General features: G+C 40.1%; 1 protein-coding gene across 8 annotated transcripts in view; it reads right to left on the bottom strand.

Moving 5' to 3' along the window:
• Nucleotides 1-4,509: 4,509 nt before the first annotated feature.
• The window catches only part of AMPH (amphiphysin), a 120,904-nt gene continuing 100,624 nt past the window's right edge, over nt 4,510-24,789 (bottom strand). For 3 of the 8 annotated variants that reach the window (XM_079301918.1, XM_079301922.1, XM_079301923.1), the window contains 6 exons: nt 23,440-23,547; nt 17,554-17,610; nt 12,700-12,804; nt 11,125-11,391; nt 8,752-8,853; nt 4,510-5,680 (listed from right to left, as the gene is read on the bottom strand). In XM_079301918.1, the coding sequence (XP_079158044.1) occupies nt 5,573-5,680; nt 8,752-8,853; nt 11,125-11,391; nt 12,700-12,804; nt 17,554-17,610; nt 23,440-23,547 (747 nt within the window). In that variant the 3' untranslated portion in view covers nt 4,510-5,572. The remainder of the gene's footprint in view (nt 5,681-8,751; nt 8,854-11,124; nt 11,392-12,699; nt 12,805-17,553; nt 17,611-23,439; nt 23,548-24,789) is intronic. The other 5 variants (XM_079301920.1, XM_079301924.1, XM_079301921.1 and 2 more) reach the window with 3 other exon arrangements.

Below are 24,789 nucleotides of genomic sequence, written 5' to 3'. Positions count from 1 at the left end.
ATCTTCACCTTTGCATTATGTACTTTGGAAACCTAACAATTTAAGTATATAACTTCTTACCTTTCCAGTGCTTTGATGTTCTTTGTCCAAATATACCTTGTGTCTCAAGCAGTCTGTCTAGGCAAATATATTTATTAGTGACCAGGGGTTTATCAGGTTCACATCAAAGTCTATGCTCTGATAACACCAAAAGAAACCCCAGTCTCTTTTCTCCTCTGAAACCAGGCTGAGGACATAGAGGAGTTTGCATTTGTTGACTGTCCTCAGCAGATGTGAGTATCACGCTCCTGAAGACTCAAGTTTTAGCAGCTGCACACTATTTTGTTATCTGCATTGCATTTAGTGCCTGTGGCTGGATAGAAGGCCTGTATACAGACAGAGTGGTACTTCTACTACTGTCTGGGTATTTTCTTTCACTAAAGTTTCCTTTAATTGCCATTAAGCATCTGAATATGCAGCACAACCCTCTTACAGATAATTTCAGATTTTGCAAATTAATGCTAATTAAGAGGTCTTCCTGTTGCTTACAGGAGAAACCATTAGGAATGTGCAGCATTTTTCCCTATATGATGCTTCTGTGGTGATTAAACAGACCAGAGAGAAAAGAGGGGAAAACATAGTTGAGATGCTGGCAGAGACATGGTGCACAAAGCATCAGAGCTGAAATCACATGGATGAAGACTACTGGGACAAAAAGGTTAAAAGCCAAAGAATGGTGAGAAGCATGATAGATTCACTCAAGTGACCTTGCAGCTGGGAAAAGATAGATCTTTCAAATCTGCTTTAAAAACTAACAATAAAATATGATTTTCTAGCAGCAAACTGTGGTATTTTTGAGGCTACTTGGTACTTATGCTTTCTACTTGCTCAAGCTCTGCCTGCACATAGCATAAGAGATAAGCTTGTAAAGTGTCCTTCAGCCAATGGCTGTTCCGTCCCAACCCCATCCATCTAAACTACCCATCACAGTGGATTTCTTTTGGTGCCTTTTTCCCTGTGTCAACAAGGCACTACAAAATTTTCATTAAGAATGAGCTTAATGAGACTTTGATTTATTTAACATCTTTCTGACATTAAGGCATCAGTAATCAGAGCATCCTGGAATTGAATGCCATTCTATTTGAGCAGGACTGTACCCCTCATCCTCCCCTTCTTCTTGGCAGGGACAGATTCCTAGTGGAAGAGATGAACCAAGGTAAGGAAAGAAGGAGGAGAGAAAGGACAGAACTATTGCTCAGCTTACACAGTTTTCATTTCTCATGAAAGGTTGTGGATTGGTTTTACGTGCTAGGGGGTGGGGTGGATTCACCTCAGGGAAAGTCCCACCAGGCAGGGGAACGGGAGGGGCTGTCCCGTATCCGAGGCCTTCCCCTGTGAGCTGCAGGGACCAACCAGAGAGCTGATTTGGTGATGGACAGCTCAGAAAACCAATGAAAAGTTATTTTGCTTTCACAAACCACGTTGCTAAGGCTAATTTGTTCTCTTTGGCCTTCCGGCCGCCAGGCTGATAGAAACCCCCTGCGGCCCTGGCTCCGGGTGGCCCCGGTCCTGGCCTGGTGGCCCCCAGCTCCACATGGTCCTGGCCGCATGGCTCCGGCTCCGGCCCTGCTGGCCCCCGGCTCGGCTCAGCTCGGCTCTGCATGTGGCAGAAGAGGCTTCCAGCTGCCCATGTGGCTTTCTTCATGATCTGGATAAAATTTTAACTTCTTAATGCCTGGATAAGATTCTCAATCTCCTGAACCCCCTGAATGAGAAGAAATAAAGCATGGAGTCCACAGAAGACAGCGGGATGAAGATAAAGTTCCTGGTGGGAAGAGATTGAAAAGATGCAACTGATAAGTAGCTGAAAACCTTTTTTGTGGGCTAAGGGGATTGTGACTACACTAAAATTACTTTAAACTGTGAAATATACTTGGGGAGGTTTGGTGTGCTTGAGAAGAAGACTTTTTGCCTTGGGAAAAAGGAGCTCCCCGTTTTGGGACTGGAATATGAACATTTGATAGAGAAGGAGATGAAGAGAATTTTGTTTTTCAGCAGCCTGCCTTTAAAAGTGATTCCCCAAGTGTGTAACATAACCCATAGCACAGCTCTGGAAGGACTGTGAAAATGGGAGGAGAGTCATAATCTGCAGCATTTTCCTGCGCGGATGTAGGTTGTGAAAGTGAAGACGCTCCGTGAGCCTAAACGAAAAAAGGAACTTTTCTCTCTTAGGTGAACTGAAATGACTATTTAAGTAGATAACTGACTGAAGTGTTCTCTGTATGTCGTTGTTAAGAAATGTGGAATGAAGGAAGGGGGAGGAGGGAATAAACCAGAAATCTTATTCTGAATTCTTTTTGTGTTATGAATAAATTTCTTCTTGTACCGTTTTAAGCCTGTGTTGTCTTTACTCCTAAATCCTATCTCTAAAAGAAATTAAATAGATTAAAATTGGCAAAATCCAAGTCACACCATGCAAGGTTGTAAACCAGATAGATAAGCTGCAAACACACAATTTATTTGTTCACTCACATGACATGTTCCTCTATCTTCAGTTACTTTGTCTTTTTTTTAAGACCACACCATGAATGATCAGTCTGTGGGATCAGGAGATTGGATCTCTAAATCTTTCTATGGTTTATTTTATGCAGAATTATAAATTATACCTGCTCAAAAAGATTAGTAATGTATGCTCTCTTAGGCATAAATAAGCCCTTAGAGAAACCAAGATACAATTTTTACAATCACTATGAAAGCACAAAATTCAGTAATTTGCTAAGTGCAATACTGTTTGTAAACAAAAAAAAAGTCCAAATAAAGGGAGAAATCATTTTGGGCTAATATAAGTTCCAAGGTGGAGTGCAACTCAAGTTTATGCAGTGTAACACAAATGTATCATGTATGTGACAGCAGTACATACTGGAAAGTATTTCCCTTGCTTGTCCTAGAATAAAGTTTTATAGATCACAGAGACACAGGACACACCTCAGGAGCTGCAGACATAAGAGTGTATTATCCTAGTACATGGAATTTTGCAAAGCATTTTAAAGAAAATAATTTTCCTCATCCTTTCTAGAGACACTTGTGGCTGTGGGTTGTATGTGTGAGATGTGAAGACTTACTCAATGTCAGAATGGTATGCCATATACACAGTAACCTGCAGGATTTAAAAGGCACATCGTGAGCAGTACCACAGCATTTGGAACATTACCAGCACATCTTGCTGCCAGCAAATAATGACAGTACCATGAGAGCTCAGTGCTGTAGACCAGAGACCTTTCCTATCTATGTACAATCTTAAGTGCACTTGAAAACTCTCTGTGAATCTGGCACATTATGATTAGAAGATTAGAAGACCAGGGGTGTTTGATTTTGATGTCAATACTTCTAAAACCAAGAGGGTCCCTAATGATAGTAACTGCATACAGTGCACACCTAGGAAAAGAATACTTTTGGCTGATCATAGTAATGCTTTGGGCTGAGCTTAGGGTCAGGACTGTCACACATCACTTGAGAGTAGGTCCCTTCCAAAGATGTGGTGTCCACATGGAAACATAAGTTCCATTGTCCAGTGCTGGTCTTTTCCAGTGAGATGTAGAGCAGCCATTCCTGAAATACAAATGTTGAGATGCAGTTAAGCATGAAACTGGCTGGAGGTTATCATAAGCAACACTGTAAACCAAGTGTCATAGATCATTATGAGCACCTCAAAATGGGTGCTGGAGTCTGGAATTTATTGTAACAAGAAGACCAAAAGCAAGTTTTGTCCTTGGAGAGATTCTTGGCCCCAGATCAAACCTATTGAAGGAATTAACAGAAAACCAGAGTGCTTTCCTATAATGTCCTTAGACTCATCGGATATTTCAAATCCAAAATCCCAGCTATCACAACTAAGCCATCCAGCTCATTCTTCACAAAACACAGCTATCACTGGACTTTGAAACCTACTGAAAGAGATCCTGAAAAACAGAGAAAAACAAGCTCTTCTTCAAGAGAACACCCTATTTCTTCAACTGAGATTTAGCAAATTAGAAATGGAGTGGAAACAGATATTGTTTGCATGCAAGATGATCAATGTATAAATGAAAAATAACCAAATTCCTAGGGAAATACAAATGTCCCTAAATATCTGCAGCTTCCATGCCTCAGCAAACACAATGGAGCAGATTTGTGGAGAACTTGTTTTCCATATGAAAAAGAAGTGGACAAGTGAAAAATTACTAAGAGGTAGGAATCTTCAGCTGAGTGATGGTTAAATACAGACAAGTTCCCTTCCTCAGTGGACAGATATTAGCTGGACGTCAGAGTTGGGAACAGGAAGAGCAGCAGAGAGACATGCTGAGCTGGGGTTCAGACCTTTTGGAATTCTGGCCACAACTAGTGTTGAGAGCAAGAATTTAGATGTTGTACCTGTTATGCTGTATTCCTTTGGAAAAAGAGGTATTAAATTAAGATTAGATGATAGAATACAATGTACAAATTATATGGACTTCTTACAAAACTTCAAAAGCACCACAGAAGAAACAGCTCTTTTGGACCAAAGGTTTATTTTTAATGACACAGCACTGGAAAACATAAGTTACAGATGACTTTTTGATACAGGATACATTATATATCTTACTTTAAAAGGTTCTGTGAAGGTATGCTGCATAAATACATATAGTGAAAATATATTGTGTTCATTTATTCTCAGAGATTAGTTCTGTTTCTTTTTTGAAAATGTATTTAGCCAATTAAATAAAAAAGTATATATTAGCATCATAACAACTCCCCCCTCCAGGTTATCTCATTGTAACTACTGCAGCTGGAAGAGGAGACCGAGCCATGCCTTCTCAAAGGTTAGCGGCTTTGAACATGATGTTATTCATCATCTAAGAATGAAAACTTCACATTACAAACACAGATATTGTATCATGTTTTGGCAATGGAGCAGCTAGTTTTGCTTTGAACAAAACTGTTTCCTGTAATGCCAGACAGTGAAAGAGCAATGCATGTACTGGATGATGCTACACAGCCAAAGAACTACAATGAAGTTGTGAGAATGCATATATAGCCATATGCACTTATATATACACATATAAGTTCGTGTGTATATATATTATGCATGTCCAAAAATAACACTGAAAAACGTTGCAGTAGTTAACTATCTTTTAAACACATGAAACTTATAATAGTTTGACCTCATAACTACAGGATAATTAATTAAATCTTCTGCAGTGCAACGGAATACAATACACTTAGTGCAGAGAAGTTAAGGTTTTGGTATTGAGGAAGCTAATTTCAGATTTCATGGGAAAGGATCAAATACAGGATCACCATAGCTCTGACGAAGCACAAACAAACCTGTCGCCACATACTTGTGAACAAATAAGGACATTTCATTTTTATCTGATTTTTTTTCCCGTGTACTGCTTCAGCAATTACAGCTTAACTGTTTGCATTCATGCTCATTTGATATGTTTCAGCTAGCTTTGTCTGGCACCAGTCTGTAAACCATTAACAGCTTAAACCACAAAAGATGGGCTCCTGTGTTTCAAAGAGGTTAAAAACCTACTGAGTTTCATTTCATACTACATTTGTCTGCCTAGGAGAGCTACTCCAGATGGCGTGTGAAGTTCTCTGGGAAAAGTCCTTTATAACTATTTGCATCTCTGTACTGAAGCCACTCGGATTCCTTAATGCCAGTCAACCAGCCAGCCTCCTGCAAAGAAAAAGACAGAGTCTCTTAAATTTCAGGTCTCCTCTCATTCCTCACTATGAGCTTCAGACCTCAAGATGTTTCAGAATAACATGGCTAAAATATTTGGTGTTTTGGTTCAACAACAGCCTCTAATTTTGCACAGACCATTTCTCTGTTCTGCCAGATCACAATTTTGTGAGATCAAGTGACTGCAAGCACACAGTACAGCCTTTAGCCCATCTAACTCCTGGCTGAATGTTCTAGGTGGGGGGAGAATAGTTCTGAATTCTAATTTTTTCCCCTGAGAAATTTTTTTTCTCATTCATATATCAACAGCCAGAAGAAAGAACAGTTCTTGCAGTCTCAGGAGTTACTATCTCTAAAAAATACGTAACTATTTTTCAAAAAATTTCCGGAAACCTAAACCAGATCTTGACAAGCAAAATATCAACAAATCACCAGCAGTCCAAGCAAACAAAAAGAGATTTCTTATTGGAAAGTATTGAATTCTATTAAGTGTGATAAATTCTACCTGTAATAAAATCATTTTGGTATTTTTAAAAATGACCAATCTACTCTCATCTCACTAATTAAGAAACTCAGTATCTTTTTCATTTAAAGAAAAGGAATGGAGCAAAGCAAACAGAACTTCTAATGTTGCCATTTTATTATTGCACAGACAGTACACATGGAGATAGAATAGCTTGAACAGATCATCACATACACCATCAAGTCACAACTGTGGGGTGGCTGCATGTGCTGGTGGGGGCTGTCTACCCCCAAATAAGCAGATCATTAAAGCAGATCCAGCTTATCCATGACATTGGCTGTGTATGCTTAAGTGGAGACATGTTTTTGAAGCATGTGGAATATCTAAGAGATAGAGGAACTCCAGATGTTTAGCACAGGCAGCACAGACTTAAGAAAGGAATGCACAGTTTTACTGGATAATAACTTCAACACAAGTCTAATGGAAAATGCCACTGGGGGGACTGGTTTGCTTCAAATGGAGGTTGATGTTACCAGCTGTGTTGGAATTACAGCTTTAACAGGTCAATTTTGAAGGGAAATAAAGAATAACAAAGGTAAGTCTCTACAGAAATCAACAAAGTACATGGCAAAAGACAAAAGTATTGAACTTTATGGTGATGTTAAACATGAAGGGGAAAAATGTAACACACAATAAATACATTAAAAGAATGGTTTCAGAAACATGAATGCATAAAGGCTTATTTTCTCCATCACTGCACACAATTTACTTCAATTAAGGCTAATGGGAATTTCAATGCACACCAGAAGAATTACACTTCATGGATTCACCAAGCATTATCATGAATTTAACATTTAATATCCTAGCAAAAACAGACTAAAGTCAGCCTATTTTGCTATCCTTAGAGTTGTGTCCTAATCTGCAAAAACTGACAACGAAATCAGTTGAACTGCCCGTGGGGTAAGACAGAGTAATTTGAGGAGGGATAATAGATTTTATTTCAATAAAAAGAGCTATGTACCTGCTGCAGTATAAATATTTTGTTCTGAAATAACTAAAAAAAACCCACTCACGAAAGTCAAGTATTCATATTGAATTAAAAGAAAGTAGAGCTGAGAGGACTGATAATTACCAACCTCTGAACAGCATAAATCTGCAAAACAATTTCAAAACAATTCTCAAGAGTCATATGTGCTTAGGGCATTAGTATTTAGGCCTGTTTCAAGAGATATTCTTCATTCAGAGCAATGCTCTTTGCTGCCTGATAAGGCAGGATTCCATTCCCCTACTTCTCAAGCCCCAATCAACTGGGAAACTTCTCACCAATACTGCAGGCACTAATGTGCCCATGGGGTGGCTGGAGCTAACAGTGGACAGTACAATCCTCTCTTTTAAAGCAGCAGCCAAAATCAACATACTTCTGTTATGGGTTATGTTTTGACTAGCTCCTCTCCCTACCCCCCACCATGGAGCTGCCGGCCCCTCCCCCGGGCTGTTTTATCTAGCCGGGTGTTTTTCGGCTTTTGGGGCTTTTTGCCGCTGCTTTCGCTGCTGCTTCTGCTGCTGCTTTTGCTGCTGCTTCGGCTGCCCCCCTGCCCCCCTTCCCTCCGCTGCTTCAGCTGCTTTTCCCCCCCCAGCTGCCTAAACTGCCCCTCTTCCCCCCCCCCATCCCTAAGATTTGCACCGGCTCCAGAGGACACGGATCTGAACTTCGGAGACCACCTCTGGAAGTCTGCCAAAGAAGCTCTGCTGCCCTTCCCGGCGAAGATCTGCCGAGTTCATCTCAATCTGGGTCTGTGCTGGGAAGTGTTTCTTTTGTATTTTGTTAATAAAAAAGTTTTTTCCACTTTCCCCTGAAGAAATTCTTTCCGAGCTTGGTGAAGGAAGGAATTGTAAGGGGGGGAGGGGACCCTTTGGAGGTCTTTTTCCTAAAATTTGTCCCAAACTTGGACAACTTCACTGCAATTCAGTTTAATGTATGGAACACAATTGTTTAAAAAGTCACCTGAAATGCAATGCTGGAAAAAAATTAGATGCCTTAAATGAAATTAAACTGTTGTTTAATTTAGGTTCAGGCTTCTGAGGGGCAAAGTTATCTCTATCAAAGGCACCTAACACAAAGCAGCATCTCTATACCTTTAGGCTACAGGACACCAGAATTCGTGTGCTTTCTCAGTATTCTCTGTGGGTGAATTTGCATTATTTCTACAAATCACACATAAAAACTCTGAACGTTTAGGTTGCATTCTACTGGAATGTTGACAAGATGATATAGAACAATGTAACAGAGTTTGTAGGTCATCCTCTGCATGAAATCTTTGTGTACCTGTGTGACAGTAAAAAATCCACTACAATGTATCACAAAAAAACCCCTAAAAATATGCAGAAGTCAGATCCTGCTAAGAATAAGTATCTGTGACTTCAGGTGTAGTCAGCTGTGCCATTTAGTCTCAAATGAAACTACATACAAAGGCATAAGTAAAATCTTTGTGTTTTCTTACAGTAATGTAATTTTGAATACACATTCCCATTAAGTATAATCTGTAAGAAAAAGAGTTTAGACAGAGAAAAACATAAGCAAAATCCAGTATTACATTTTTACCTGATCAGCTGTGGTCTCAGAAGGAATCACTAGCACAATATCTCCTCGTTTTAAATTAAGCTCATCACTGTTAGCTGCCTCAAAATCATGTAGAACTTCAACCTAAAGAAAACAACACCACACATATAAATGTCATCTAAATAGAAGACATTTTCTCAACAAAATTGTCTGTTAAATCTGGACTGAAAAAAAAATCATGTTCATACCAACATACGGCTATAGACAAGCACATTCAAATTATCATAGAATAGTGGAATGCTACCAGGTTGCAATGGATCTTAAAGATCATCTAGTTCCAACCTCCCTTGTCATGGGCAGGGACACTTTCCTCAACACCAGGTTTTTTAGGGCCTTATCCAACCTTGCTTTGGGCATCCACATCCTCCCTGGGCAACCTGTTTCAGTGTCTCACCACCCTCACAGTAAAGATTTCTTCCTAATATCTAATTCAAATTTTCCTTCTTTCAATTTGTACACATTACTCCTTGTGCTACAAGGAAGTACAGTTCCTGATGAAGAGTCCCTCTCCAGCTTCCTTGTAGGTCCCTCTCAGATACTGGAAGTTTGCTATGAGGTCTGCATGGGACCTTCTCTTCAGGATGAACAGCCCCAGTTTTCTCAGCCTGTGTTTGAGGCAGAGTTGTTCCAGTCCTCCTATCAACCTTGTGGCTCTTCTCTGGATTTGCTCCAACAATTCCATGTCCTTCTTATGCTGGAGACACCAAAACTGTATGCAGGTGGGATCTCACAAGAACAGAATCACTTCCTTTGATCTGGCATAAATTGATAATAAAGGCACTGATTCAGATCCATTTTTTATGCATTTCCTTAGAAGCAGGGACAACTTAAGGATAGTTTTCCCTCCTGAGACTGTCAGAAGAAACTTAAGATCCTTTCCTAAGACTACAAGATCTCAAGAACAGATGATAATGCAATATTCCACAAGTCCTGCCTCTTGGACAAGGCCTGCCATTGTTACTCCTCCCACGTAAGGAACTTCCTTCCATTTCCCATTATCATTATGAGATCTGCAAAAGGGGTGGCAGGATTTTTCAAATAAAACTGAGAGAGATTCTCAGGAACTTTAGATTCTCTCATTTTCTTGTTGTGGCCACTGCTGTATTACTCTTCATATGAACATCTATAAAAATTTGAGTCAGTCATATAGTACCCAATGCAACAGGTGATGAAAGAGGTGAGTAATGGGAACCCTACTTAATGACTGCCCTGGAAGGAACTCCCCCTTACCAGGAGATGGGTATGCCAAAAATATCTGCCTTTCAAAGAGGTGAGCATTCAGATCAGCATGTCATTGTGAACAGACCATTAAAAGTAAATGGTTTTATCTCCTTAAAAGAGAGCTAGTCTAATTTTCTCAAAGCACAGACAGTTCCACGATAACTCTGCAGTCATGAAAGAAAGTGGCAGTAAGAACCAGATTGCAAGCATATATTCTTCTCCTTCTCTATGTCTGACCCCACAGAGTGGAATGAAAACAAAAGATGAACTATGTCAGCATGTTTGAGTTGCATGATACTGTTTACCTTTACCCTACTGTTACCCACAAAGTCTGCAGAAAATATTGAGCAATGAGAATCGACTAAAAACAATGGCACACTTAAAGAGTGCTATGGGACTAATTAGTCTGAACTATGAAAATTATAGTAGGAAGCATGTAAAGTTCATCCATCCTCAAGGAGCTCTTTTGCTGCTCAGAGATTCTAAATAAAAAGTGTTTTCAAAGAACCTTGTGAACCAGGAAACCCTGGGGGTTTTGCCAGCCAAGGAAAGAATTTCTCTTATGCCTCATTAAATTTTTCTGTTTGATTACACTAAGAATTTATATTATTACTAGAGTTACTGAATGACATTTTGGCTTCATTATCATCAATTGCAGGCATGGATTTCAATAGAATCAATACTTCCACTACAGATTTTCAGGCCAGAAAAAAAGCCCTTGTTAAAATGATCTCAGAATCACAGAATGGTTTGGGTTCACAAGGGACCTTAGAGATCAAATATATTGTTAGCATATCAGATATATCATATATCAACAATATTCCTGATTAATTATGTGCCAGTGCAGTTTTATTCAATATAAATTTCCATTGGTCATTTGGCATGATTCGAGGGTTCTTGTACTTCAGTGAATCTTAAATAAGGATATGCACAGCAACAAGCATGCACAAAGTGTATCTTCTCAGACTTTATTTTTGCAGCAACAACAGAATATCACAGTTGTAGTTGCATGTATTTGTGTGTGCATGTGGCTGATAAACACATGTGGCCCTTAAGAAACCATGATACTACCTGTGCAGACAAGACACACCCACAGAAGTTTGGGTTATCTAAAAGAAGAATGGGGAAGCAAACCTTATAGAGAAAACCAGGTGGCACTGCTAAAGCTGCATCTTCTGCTGGAGCAGGCTGATCCTGAGAAAGCACAGCCTGGATTTCTTCAGCAGGTTTCTGATCACTTCCAGCTTGGGAAGTTTCACTGAGAGAAGTGTCAGTGACCTGAGTGCCCAGCTCTGTTGTGGCATCTTTGGACTCATTCACGATGACTTCGTGTTCTTCTCCCTCCCCCTCGTTGTTTGATGCTGGCTCTATTACTACTGAAGGGATGCTGCTGACCTTTTCCTGGGGGAAAAAAATCCAAAAAACAAACACCCCTCAGAAAAGAAATGCAAAACTATTTAGTACTTTATTTCAAGCAGGAAAACACTCCTTGTTTGCTTTTTGCATAGGGCATATATGGGGGTGAGAATTTCTCTTTTTCTCTACCATTAATTCTTAAGACAAAAACCAGTATTTATGCAAGAAAGCCAAGGAATAATCCCCACCTTGTTATCACTGCTCCCCTTAGTCCTCGTTAACTTACTTTACACACTATTGCACTAAATAATAAAAATTCTCTGTAGGTAGCTTGGGCTTCATTTTCAGCATTCCTGGAAATTACTAGACCTTTTTCCTTCACTCTGCTCTTTAGTTTCCAAAGGTTTGAGTGAAGCCAGTCGTTCCAGTAGTCACTGTACCATTTTATTTGGAAATTGAAGTCATCAGGATAATAGTGATAGAAGGTGATGGAAGAAGGAAATACGACCTATTTCTTTGAATAAGGGATCTCTCCTGATTTACAACAATGTAACTGGGAACAGAGAAGGCAAAAATCTAAGTAGCAACTGATGAATCATGAATCCCAGTAAAAAAAGCATTTAACAAAACTTGTTGGAACACCCAACAAGAAAAAACAAAAAGCCATGTTCACTGATCCTCTCCCAGATCATCTTATCCTGGAGCACAGGTGAAATAGAATATGCAATGAAATCAGTTGGTAACTGGCTGCCCAACAACAGGGTCTGCTCTAGCAGGTGTTTGCCAGCTCCTCAGAGGTTCCAGAGGAAAAGGTAGCAGGCCAGATACGGATACATAGCTTGACTGCCATGAATTACAGGAAACCAAGTAATGCTATTGATATAACATGGTGCCAATGATATTGGAAAAAAATCAGTTGTTTCTCTGCCTGTTTCTCCAGAAAGCCCTGTTATGTTATGTGATAAATGTTATCTCCACAGAGGAGAACACAGAGAAAACAGTGGGGGATAGCCCCAACAATATGCTGTCCATGCTGCTCACAGAGCCATCATAGGCACCATCACAGGGCCATCATAGGCACCATCACAGGGCCATCAAGTCCCATCTCCACTAGCCTAGGGGAGTACAGAGGCACAAAGGCAGGCACAACCCAAAGGAAAGACTTAGAAGAAAGGATGAGAGCTTCCTAGGGCCATCCCTGTGTGAGACCTTCCTAGGGTCATACCAAGAGAACACCAACCTTGCTCCTGGTTGAACCTGGGGGCACAGAGCTGCAGTAGCCTTGCCTCTCTCGGGCTGCCGAATCTGTCCTGATTCCCCTAGCACACTCTCCCACACGCTGACATGACTTACCTGAGACACATCACCCTCTTTTTCTTCTCCCTGAGGTTTGTCACCTTCCTCCTGCTCAGTGGTGGCAGCTCCTGCTGCTGCAGCCACATTGTCTTCTGATACCACCTAAAGGCAACAGAAGGGAGGGACATTTCAGGATACAAGTTACAGATCCTTGCTTGAGAGAACACGGACCAGCCTCTGCTCTGTGACCTCTCTGTGTGATGCTGACCTATGGTCTTGAGTTGACTGCTGTTCCTCTTCATTTATGGAGAAGAGCAGTGCTGGGGACAAGTTTGTTTAGAGAAGGTGATTAACAGATGGGAAAGAGACATTTATGAAACCATATCAGGCAACATTTAGCACAGTCCTCAGGTGTTATGAGAGGAGCAACTGTTTGCCAAAGGTGTTTTCTTTCCCTTGTCTTCCAGCTGTATTGTGGAAGAAATTTACCACTGGTTTCTGCCGAGGAGGAGGAGCCTGCAAACTGTCCAGGGGTCCACAGGATGCTGCTAATGGAATCTGTTCTTGGGAAGAGGTTTCAAGCCTTCTCTAGCTAGTCACCTATCACAGACCTTGCCTGGCTTCAAAAATCTTGTAATCTTAATTACACATTCTTCTCTAACAGAGCGACTTACAAATCATGTCAGGAGAAGTAAATATATTCTACATCTGCATAAATATCAGAAAAAATTTAACCACAAAGATCTATAATTATGTCAGTATAAAAAGATACATAAAAGCCTATTCGGTCTCACTGTGACTGAATAATTTCTGATCAGTTTGTGTTGAGAAGTTAATGCATTATTTATTCCAGCTCTTGAAAGGTGCATAGAAAAGTAACTGCCTACCACTGGATCAATGTTTAATCCTTCATCCAGCAGAAACTGTTACTTGTTGCAGTGGGAAACTCAAAAGATTATTGTATTCCCTATCTATCTGTTCCCTGAATTGTTACTGACCCTTTAAGACCCTGCAGCTGGAGAAACTGGGGCAGGATGCTATGGTGGGCACTACTAAAGTGCCTGCTCTAGCAGGCAGCTTGTCCCTTTTAGCTGTGTGGTTTTTGCTTTGCTGGCTGCTTGGTCTTTGCTTAAGCAGAGGTTTCTCCCTTTTTTTCATATTTTTATTGTCTCCTTCCTTGTCTTGGGGAGACTGGAGTCAGAGGCATTGAGCTGCCTTGGGAGGAATTCCACAGGTGCCCATCTGTGGTCGAGGAATCGCGCTGACCGTAGCGGAGCAGCCCTGGCTCTGTCCTGGGCTGTGCCAGCCACGAGTGGCCCCTGCCCAGCTGCTCTGCCTGGCCCTGCCTGCCCTGCCAGGAGGGCACTCACCCCAGAGGGGCTGTGGGGTCTTGGTCTGCCACTGGAATTGCCCCATGAGCTCCTCCCTTCCTGGAAGGGACCAGACGCCATCTTGTGCCTTTGTCTTTCCCACAAAGTCACCCCTCTTGTGTGCTATCTCAGGAAAGGTCTTTGCTGGCATTTTGGATCTCTCTTTGTTCTCATGGGTTCCTAAGATATAGCTATTTTGTATCTAGCAGTTCTTACTTTATTGTTAGCTTTTGCCTGTTGCTGTTTAATTTATTAGTAAACTGTTGTTTTTTCACTTATAGCTATTCATACTTGTTTCTTAGTGGCGGTAAGGGATTGGTTGAACCTATAAGGGGAGGAAACTCATTCCAGAGTGTTCTCCTTTTAAACTGTGCTAAACCAAGACACTTGTAATTTATGCATCCCCCTAACACTTGCATTGCTATATACTGCTTATGATAGCACATTGAGTATACACTTACAATGGATTAATCTTAAGGTTTGGACTGTTGAAGGTAAATGAATAAACACATTATTTTAATCTAATTAACTTCAAGATTGAATTTTTGTCTTACAGCTGGCTCAAAGAGAAAGAAAAAGCACTGAAGGAAAACTCTTTTTGAGGTATCAATGTCAAGCCACAGTTAGCAGAAATCTCTCTGATCTCCAGTGAACAGCCTGATGCTCTTTGTCTCCTCAGTTTGATCCTTTCCCTGTGGATGAGGTTAACTCCACCACCTGAACTCAGCAACTGTTCAAGGGCACTCTTCAGGCATTGTTTTTTGGCAACATTAAATATTCACCACTACTCCTATTTGCTGCTATTAATTGAAGTGATAAAGAAATCCTCCTGGGATTTGTGAAGATAGAAAATATTATACAGATTCATAGAAATCACTGGGGAATTTTAATTTAAATTGGAATTACTGCTGCTGAAGGATGCTCTATTGTAAGAGGAAATAACATCGACAGATAAGTTCAGATGTTGACATTTTTTCTTACAAGGCATGCAAGTCTGTCACTCATAGTATGACCAATTTTAGCAGTCTTGATCCAAGATATACAAATAAATGATGAATGTTAAGCCTCCTGGAAGAGGCTAGTAAAAAAGAGTGGGAATAGAATGCACATCAGATTGATTTTACACCATAAATTTCTAAGAACAGGCTGTCAAAATTGGTTTATTCTGATTAAAATCAACAACTTCTTTTCTACCTTTTGGATTTGTATAGACCATTTTATTTTAATAATGAGGAGAATACTAATTTACATGAATTGCCTCACAAATGCGCCACAGTGTAATGGTGATACTCTCACAGCATGCAGTCATGAGTCACTAAATGTATACCACAGCTCACAATCACACAATCATTTTTTCTTGTGTCTTAGAGTGCAAAACAATTAAAAGCTAGCTAATTTAAAAAACCTTTTATAAAAAGGCATTTGAGGAAGCACAGAATGAACCTCACTATCAGCCTCAAATATCTGACTAGTACAGAAAAAAAAAAGGCAGGAGGTTGAATTCATATCCAGCTATGTTGAACCACATCCTTGCAAATACTGCAAGCTCAACTACCTTACTTCACACTGAAAACCAATCCTACAAATCTCTTTTACACAGGTAATTAATAACATTAGGCACTCTACTAGTATTCCAAATCAGCTATCTCTAGCAGTATTATTGAAATTTGGACAGCTGTCCCATTACACTAAGTGCACAGGGGAGAAAGAGAAGATCGCCCAGTATAATGAGGGGTGTGATAGAACCAGTCAACTGTTTTAACTGCACAGATGTGAATTCTCCTTTAGCCAGGACGCAGCTGATCCACACAGCTGTACTCTCATTAACAATGACACCAGCTCAACACCATGGCACAGATTCAGCAGCAGTGATAATGAGCCCAGGAAGAGGAGAAGAGGTACCAAGCCTGCTGCTGGGATCTGCCAGAGGAGCTCCCTCAGACACACTTGTCTTCCAGAGCTGAAGTTCTTGCCCCATGGCTGATTTAGAACAGGTATGGGTAATTTTTGTGACAGTTGGTTATAATCACAGATGAGATAGCTAATGTCAAGAGAGACCAATCATCAAGCTATAAGGAATGCATCAGTTGCAAGGTCTTGGAAAATTCTCAAGCAGTACTGAAGAATTTTTTATGCAACTTACAGAGTATCAAAGGGATCACACTCCATTAACAGTCAACTATTTGTTTAGCAAATTACAATCTCTTATGGCAGCTCTTCTGCATAGTAATACTGTTCTAAACAGCTGTTTCAGATAGAAGATGGGCAAATTCACTCTCAGATAAGAGAGTGAACAAGTAGTATTAGAATAAAGCGGGAAGATTTAAAAGACTTAGCCTTGGTGCTAGCACAACTGTCAGGCATTTCTTGCATATTTCTTCTTGAACCAGACTTGTTGAGAGTGACAAGGCAATGCTAGATGAACAACACAACATTCTCTTGCATTGTGTCCACACCAAGCTGGGTTTGATCAACTACTCCCACCCTGCACTTTCTTACTATTCAATTCCACTGGCTTCCATGTGGACATGGCAGTGCTGATGGGGAATACAGCACCAGTGAGTCCCAAATTCACTTCCAAGTGACATTGGTATGCCCCACAGCCACAGATATATCCTTGGCTCTAGCAGACCTGTTTTACAGCACGATAATGAACCTAAGCCTGGACAGCTGAACTTACTAGCATGTTCTGAAAACAGTTCATTAATTTTTTGCATATATTATGACACCAGAATGAGTAACAACAAAAAGGCAGGTTGCTAGCAGCTTGAGATACAAATCCTGAGTGATTAATAACTAGGAGTTATTTCCCAGCCCCTACTTCTATCCCAGAGTTTAATATGCAGCCATTCCTCTTGTGCACTTTTAAACACATCGTAGTTTCACTTTAGTATACAAGGATTATATAAAGTACACAAAGTAAGTACCTTTATCACCCCTAAAGAAATATAAGCAATATGCAATCACTCAGCTCCACATATGCACAGACTAAAGTATGTCACTGAGCTTTCCATTTGCTTTGTAATTTGATTTTAACTGTATCTAATGATGCCAGACTGTGCTTTAGCAAACTAACACGTAACAGGATTATTTCCAAGTATCTGTTTTAGCTCAGGGCATATTGTGCTAGGAAAAAGAAACTATTAATCATAGGTTTTTATATAAAGAAATGTACAGAAAGCTAGACAAACAAATATATAGAAGTTGTAAAAGCTACTGGGAATCCATGTGGTGTTATTTCCAAATGTCAACAGAAATAGCATTATACCTCTTTTAGCCATGGAGCTGCTTTGTTTACTGCCTCAAAATATTTATCACTCTATACTACTGGAACAGTTTCTAAGATAAATCCAGCATTGAATGAGAGGTGATCTGTTAGAATATATGCCACAAGTGCAAATATGTCTGGGCAGTGTTAGACTTAGATACCACAGCAAGGTCACAGTTGCATTGTAATGGCCTGACTATTGATGACATGCAAATTGTTTGCAATGGTTGAAAATACTGAAGCACAACCATACTTGTGTCTATTCATATGTACCTCTCTCTCCTTCTCAGCAACTCCAGTTGTCTCCTTATCTCCTGCCTCGACACTCTCCTGTATAAAAAGGAAATATGGTCATCACCTTACTCATGCTGAGGCAATGGCTGCAGAGAAATTGGTATTAATCAAGCTAATGGAATCATGCCATGTATGGGATGCAATGAAATGAATGGATAAATGAACTAGTATATACTACCAAGCAGAAAGATACTGTCACATATAATCTGAAATAGAAGTATTTATATGCTAAAATAAACCCTTTACATATGTCATCCATATCACACTGGAACTGTTGAGGACAATTTTACTTACTTTTACTAGCAATACTCTAGTAACAAACTAGCTTTGAAGAACTGTTTAGTAAGCAACCTTGCAGTTTCCACCAAGCTCAAATTTCTCCCACCTGTGTCTCAAAGTGTTTCCATTATCACCTGCTCCTGTAATTCACCAGGGCATCAGTGAAAACATCATAAAATACTTCTTCCACTCATGTGGGACTGCAGCTCATTTAAAGGGGCTATTCAAAAGATGTGGGTCACAAAGTTTGTGGGTTTTTTTTTTTCTTTTCTTTTTTTTTCCCTCCGAAACACCTTCAGGTCCATATCCAGTGGTACATGCAGCAGGTGCCTGACATTAAAAAAAGTAGACATCAGTGGTTTTCCAAACCTGACACCCATTTAGGTGTTGAAAGGATTGAATGCATTGACCCATAACAAGCTCCTCCCAAATAGTAGTTGTTACTTGTTACCAGCACCAGGCCCTTTTCTACAAAAGGTCAACAGCCAAAATCAAAGTTCAGGTTTGGTTTGGAATAGTTGGAAGTGTTTTTTTAGCTGTTCAGGTTTGACTCTCTGCAGACATTACTATTTCTAAAGACACTCCACTTTGCAAAATCCATGTCAAAGCCCTGCTATGGAAATTAATGTTGCTAATAAATCTTGACACAGCTAGGTCAGATTTTTCTACAGAGCTGTAAGGGTGAAGAGAAGTTATGCAAGCATATTTGGGGGCATGGTGTATTGGAGAGTCTGCTTTGGCAGTCAGAAGACAGGAAACTGCACATACTTGGGTTCCAGCTACCTGCCTTCACACACACAACTGCCATCCCAAAATTCCTTAAAGCCTCCCTTCAAATTGAAGGTTGCATGTTTCTTTTTTAATAAAAGAATTCTGAGTTACATGCAAACTTCATATCACTCCTTTTTTTTTTTTTTCCCCTACTCTAACCTAGTATTGCTTTCAGTCAGTCATAAGCCCCAAACACGCCCAATGTCAGGACAGGACAGTTGCTGACAGTAATGTTACCACAAAAACCTTTTACAGCCTTATTCCTGTTAAAACTGCAGTGTTACATAACATTTTAAAAAATTATTAAATTCTCTTTTTTAAGTTGCCAGGCCTCTGGTATTTGGTCTTCAATTTTGCAGTAAGTTTGAGGAGACTGTAGAGGGTCTTACATAGAAAGAAACAAATATCAACAGCAAAATATTAATATTTCACTCTAGTAAAGTAGGCATGCACAGAGCCACCCAGAAAAATCTCTTTTCAAATTTTTTTTTGCAGAGCAGAGATATAGTGTTGCCCATAAAAGCTTTATGTCCAGCAGCAAGTCAGTACACAGATGTCTTCCCTACTTGTATTATTAAAAAGTGCTGAATTTCTGCCAGCAGCTGTATTTTTAATTTCCCTCCAGAAATTAGTATAACCTTGCACTTCAAAGTCAGGAACATGTCAGCCTTTTCCATTTGCTAAATATTTCCCTGGCAATACTCTCTGGTAAGAATCCCATCAGCTCCGCTTTGGGTATCTTTGCAAAATGATTTAATATACACATATGCATATTTTTAAATAAGAACTGGTTTCTTATTAACTAAAAGCACTATTTTGGTTGCAAAGATGAAAGTAAGGAAAGCTTCTCTTATTACTCAAAGCTTGAGCTTTCCTGAAGCTAATTTGACTATTGTGTACTAATCAATTTAGTGGCATTTTGTTTTTCTGATTAGGTGGGAGTTGGGATTTTGTAGATAATGGAGTTTGAGAAGAGAGGCATAATAACCTGTATCATTTTTAGAGCATGAAACCCTAGTAAAAAGGACGACTGGAATAGCATTAGGAAACTAATGCCTTAGTTTCAGAAAGAAAAATCTGCTTCTGAAGAGTTCAACAGAAAGACACTATTCTACATCCGTTCTCCCCTCTAAAAGAGAGCCATATGTTTTTAATGGTCTTATGCTCCCCTTTTTCACCTGCACTTAGCTTCATGCTCAGAATCCTGACACAGCTGCCTGCTCTTCTGTATCCAACCACTGTATTCTCCCAAACTACATGTCCCACTATCTGGGCACTGTGAATAGCACCTACAGTGGGATTGAACCCTAATTAGATATGCTTGGTTGCAGCCTGTTCCATGGCCTCTGCTGCACTCACTCAGTGTCTGCAAAGAGCTTATCAGGAGGTAGCTCCACATATGCTTGCATACTACTCTGAAAACCACTGTATTTAACTGAGTGTCTGACAGCTTTAATGGGAGAACATCAGAGTCCAGGCAGGCATCAGACCCAAAGCACTGAGAAGATCTCTCCAAACCAGTAAGTGCAGTAGAAATAGAAAAGCTGATCTCCAAGTGCTATGTCTCACATATAGGAAAAGAAGAAAGGGAAATAGCAACATTTTGTAAGCGTTTGCTTTATTATGATGTTCTCATGTCATCTTTGCTTGAATGTGAAAAATTGTTGTGGTAAGAGGGGGAGCATTGTTCAGAAAACAAATAAGCCACTGGTTAATTCATTATATCCTTCAGACTATCCTTTGGATTTACAGCTGCCTTTGAGGATGCTATACAAACAAAAAAACAATTTTTCTGTGTGGAGAATTCCATGCATAACTATTTGCCATGGTTAACTTTTCTTCTGTTGGCACACATGGTCATCTTGTCCTTTTAATTACCTGACATTTTAACCCCTCCCCAAAAAGGATCAACAGTTGAGAGCTACTAACAAAAACTTTATTTGTTCTACAGCACTGGAGATCCGAAGGACCAAGACAAAAATATGAGATGAGATCCTAGGCAGCAATTCTGACAAGCTCTTCTAATGACATTTTGGCAATCTTGATTGGGCAGACTGTGAAACAGCAAGTAACTGAATCCAAAATGGCCTGACAGGCAAGTAGTACCGTATCCTATGGTCCATTCTCTCCATAATTTAAATGAACACCCTACCAGAAAATCCACTGTGAAGTTCCTATAATGAGGAATCCATGCCCTAAATTTTCTGGATTAAGGGGATGTGACAGGAAACTTATCACAGAAAAAGTGAACGGAGGACTGGCTGTCACTCAAAACTGGAAGCAACTAAACTCAAAAAAGATTCCAAATTAGAGCAGTATCTATTAATATTTTACAATTCTACTTTTAAAGAAAACTGTCATTCATAAAGTAAATGAATGTAGAACTGCTGCTGGGAAATGACATGTTTTCATCTTTTGCAAATGAGTGTACTTTTCCTTAGCTTTGAACATACTTGTCATTAATCCTAATCTTCAAAACTCTTCTTTTGCAAGTCTTGGAAAACCCTTCCTGAAATAAAAAACCTTTCAGAACTAAATGCAGTCACTCCATTTCAGGCATTTTTAAAATCAACACTTCATTTTTTTTTCCCAAATTAGTAAAGACAGCAACATTTCGAATTAACAACAAAACACCAAGAACAAACCTAATTAAAACTGTTTAACTTCTATTTAATGCCTATGCTCTTCCTCTTGGACTGCTCTTAAATAGTCTATTGCATTGTTTCTCTCTGCCTCTCTCCCAATAGCTCTGCACTACTGTGACTCAGCCAGAGCAGCTGACAACAGACCATGGACCCAGAAGTTCTCAGCAGCAAAATGAATCAACTGAAAAGGTCATGCCAGGCAGTAAGCAAATGCATGGTACTGCAGACAGAGACTGTTTAATTAGTGCTTTAGATGTACAACAGGCTTCAGAGCATTGCTTTGTTTTAGTACAGGACAAAAATGCCTCCTTTTGGAAAAACGGGGAACTTCTTTCACTTTTTTTTTCAAATTAAAACCACCTTTCTGGCTTCATTAATATCTGTTCTTCCACATTATTCCCTGTCATGTGCTCATGGGAAGAGAAGAGCTCCAGACCAATGACCAATTTCCCATTCCTTCTCTCTCCACCTTCCCTCCCACTTTCTTTATTCAAAACCACCACATTTACATGAGCTATTTTTCTCAACAGTTTGACAAAACAATGTCTCTCAGATAGGTAATTTCATTTTTTGCCTTCCTATGAGTTGACAGTAGGAACTGAAAACACACAGAAGGGGAGAGACTGGTCTACACAGACAGTGAAGCTTTCTTCATCAAGTTATGTTAGTAGAAGGGGATGATCCTGAAAAAATTACCTCCAGTGTGTACCATGGAACCAAGCAAAAGTGAATTAAAATATGAAACAAATACTCAAAGCTCATGCATGTATAATCTGAACTAAGCCTAAATGTAGTTCTAGGGAACACACTGTGAACACACATAGGTCCCACGCTGCTGGGCATCTGCAGAGAACAGGTAAGGTTGGACAGAGACAGGTATTATCTGCCCTTTCCCCTAAAGTCCTGCAGAACAGCCCATTTATCACTGCCCACCTTTCCTCACACAATAAATTATTCTTCCTCTATTAGCAAGAGCTCAGTAGATCAATATCTGATAACTAGATATCTATCCATGCTGTCTGCTGCCACATTTATAGGTCCATCTACAGGTACTTCCACTTTCTTGAGTTAATTTGCATCTACACTACCTTAATATTGATACTCATATGGCAGTGTATCAAGTGTTACTGAAAAACACCTAATTTTTTGGTCATTTGGGTATCATCATCCTTGCTTAGCAGCAGAAAACAAACAGGGTCTCCCCCAAGCTCAGCAAGCTTCTAAGCTTCTCTTCTAAGAACACTGAACACTTATGGCACCAAACTATGCTCAGTAGACAAAGAGCACAGCTGTGTATCTTCCACCAGCTTCTGTGGCAGAGGAACTGACCCACAAAACAGCCCTTTTTATCCATCCAGTTTTTCAACAGTAATCTTCATATGGTACCAGCAACTCTTTACAGTCTTTGAACATGTTACTGTCTTGAGGAAAGCATGAAAGACATCAGACTACAAAAACAGATACTGTTTTCCTCCAGGGGTTATCCACCACCAAGACCTTCTGACAACAGTGTAGGAGAGGAACTTCAGTTGGATAAAAAGAACATGCACTGAGATACCTGTATAAAATAGGACGCTAGTCAGCAGGAAAACCCCATGCCTACTGTCTCAGACCACCTCTTATTTTGCCCTGATACTGATGCCCTGCTTTGTTCTTCATGCAGAGCTGTAATTTCTTCTTCATTTCCTGAATGCTGACATGTAAGAAGTCTCCCAGCTGGTGTTTGGCATCTCCTTGGCTCACAACTGGCTTCTAAAACTGTGAATCTCGTAGACCTATTAAAATAACTTTTTTCTGGAATATTCGTGCTCTAGTGAGGACCATACAAGATGTACATTGTGTTAGTGCTTGAAATGAAAGGAGAAAATTGCTGATATAATCTAAAAATTACATCAATTCTTTCCCCTTCTGAAGTTCACCTGGCATCAAACTTGTGAAACCACAACCACTTGACCAAACTTCAGTCTAAGATGCCAAATGTAAGAGGAATGACACTTTAGGGCTGGAAGGAGGACATGCTGGAGAGGCATGCTGTGACACAGCTGGGCACTGTGGACTCGCCATGGAGGGTGACAGTGGAGAGGATGGCTGAAATGCAGCAAGCAGTTCACCATAACAAGAGGTGGCTCTGATGAGGCCTGGGAGGTGGCATGGAGAACAGATCACTCACCACAGCCTGCTCTGCTGGCTCAGCAGGGACAGCCTCCTTTTCCACAGCAGCAGCAGCAGGGGCTTCCTCAACCTTAGGTTCCCCAGGTGGAGTTTCTTCAGCCTCAGCCTTTGTTATTGATTTTTGAGTAGACAGTGGAAAAATTATTGAGGAGCATATGATGTTGGGGAGAAAGAGGGAGAAAGGGAACTGTGCCTGGCACAGTGTTGCTTCAGGCTCAGTCATACCAGGCTTTGTCCCCAGTAAAAGACAGCCTATAAAGGGCATTTTCATCATCAATGTTTTCTATGTAAAAGGAGCCAGTCCTACATGCCTCTCTTACAAGGAGAGGAAGCATAGCTTCCTGAGTTACAGTGAGAGGCAATAGAAGTGGGGGGAAAGCACTCAGTTTGCTCAAAATGCTCCAGAAACTGCTAGTAAGGCCAGAAATTGAAACTGGCACCCATGTGTACCAAGCCTGGTCTTCAAACACGAGATTTAAAAATGACCTCTTCCTCCCTGGTTCTGTCCTCAGACAATATAGTGCCTCCTCCAGTGAGGGTAAGAAGCAATGAACAGAGAGTGAGACTCAAACAGTTTTTATATGCACAAAAAATGACTGATTGAATTCTAGCAATGAATTCTAGCACTCATCCCTGGTTCCTTAATCACCTACAAGGCACCCATCTATGAACCTACTATTGGGATTTCCAACCTTTTAAATTCTGGCCTCAGCTTGTTTTCCAACAAGAGGATCTATGAAATATCACCAGCCCTGCAACATGTTCAGTCTTGTGGCAAAATAGCTCACAGCAGAAGTACAATCTCCAATGGACACATTTTTCTGCAAATATATGCAAAACAAGGGGAGAGCTCCAAGCTGTACCCAGCATATTCCATTTATAAAGATGGCTGAATCAACCAGACAGAATAACCCCAACAGATTAATTTGCCATGAACAAATTCCTCAACATAATATGAAACTCAAAAGCAATTGCTTTGCAGTTACAGGCTGCTAGCTAGGATGTGGTATCTCCTGTGACGAAAAGACAGCTTCTATGAAATTCTTTAAGATGCTAAGACTTTCTCCTCCAGATATTTTTCAGGCAAAAACCTCCCATAGCCTCCCAATTCTTTGCATATATTCCTTAAACAGGCTGATTTTTAATGAGTTACAGAGAAATCCGCCTATGCAAGAGCTTCAGAATTTGGCACAGCATTAAGGAGCTCTCACTCCTTGTGTATCATACCATATTGTGCAAAAATTTCTCTGTCATTTCTTAATGACAGCTCTAGAGAATTTCATAAGAACAAATAGGACTGAAATGAGAAACACAAAGTAGATTTATCCCAGGTAAGATGAGTAATGAG

The sequence above is a fragment of the Erithacus rubecula genome, assembly GCF_903797595.1.
Source record: "Erithacus rubecula genome assembly, chromosome: 3".
NCBI classification, from domain to species: Eukaryota; Metazoa; Chordata; class Aves; order Passeriformes; family Muscicapidae; genus Erithacus; species Erithacus rubecula.
Note: the sequence above shows the minus strand (reverse complement) of the source record. Positions and strands in the feature narration are given on the sequence as shown.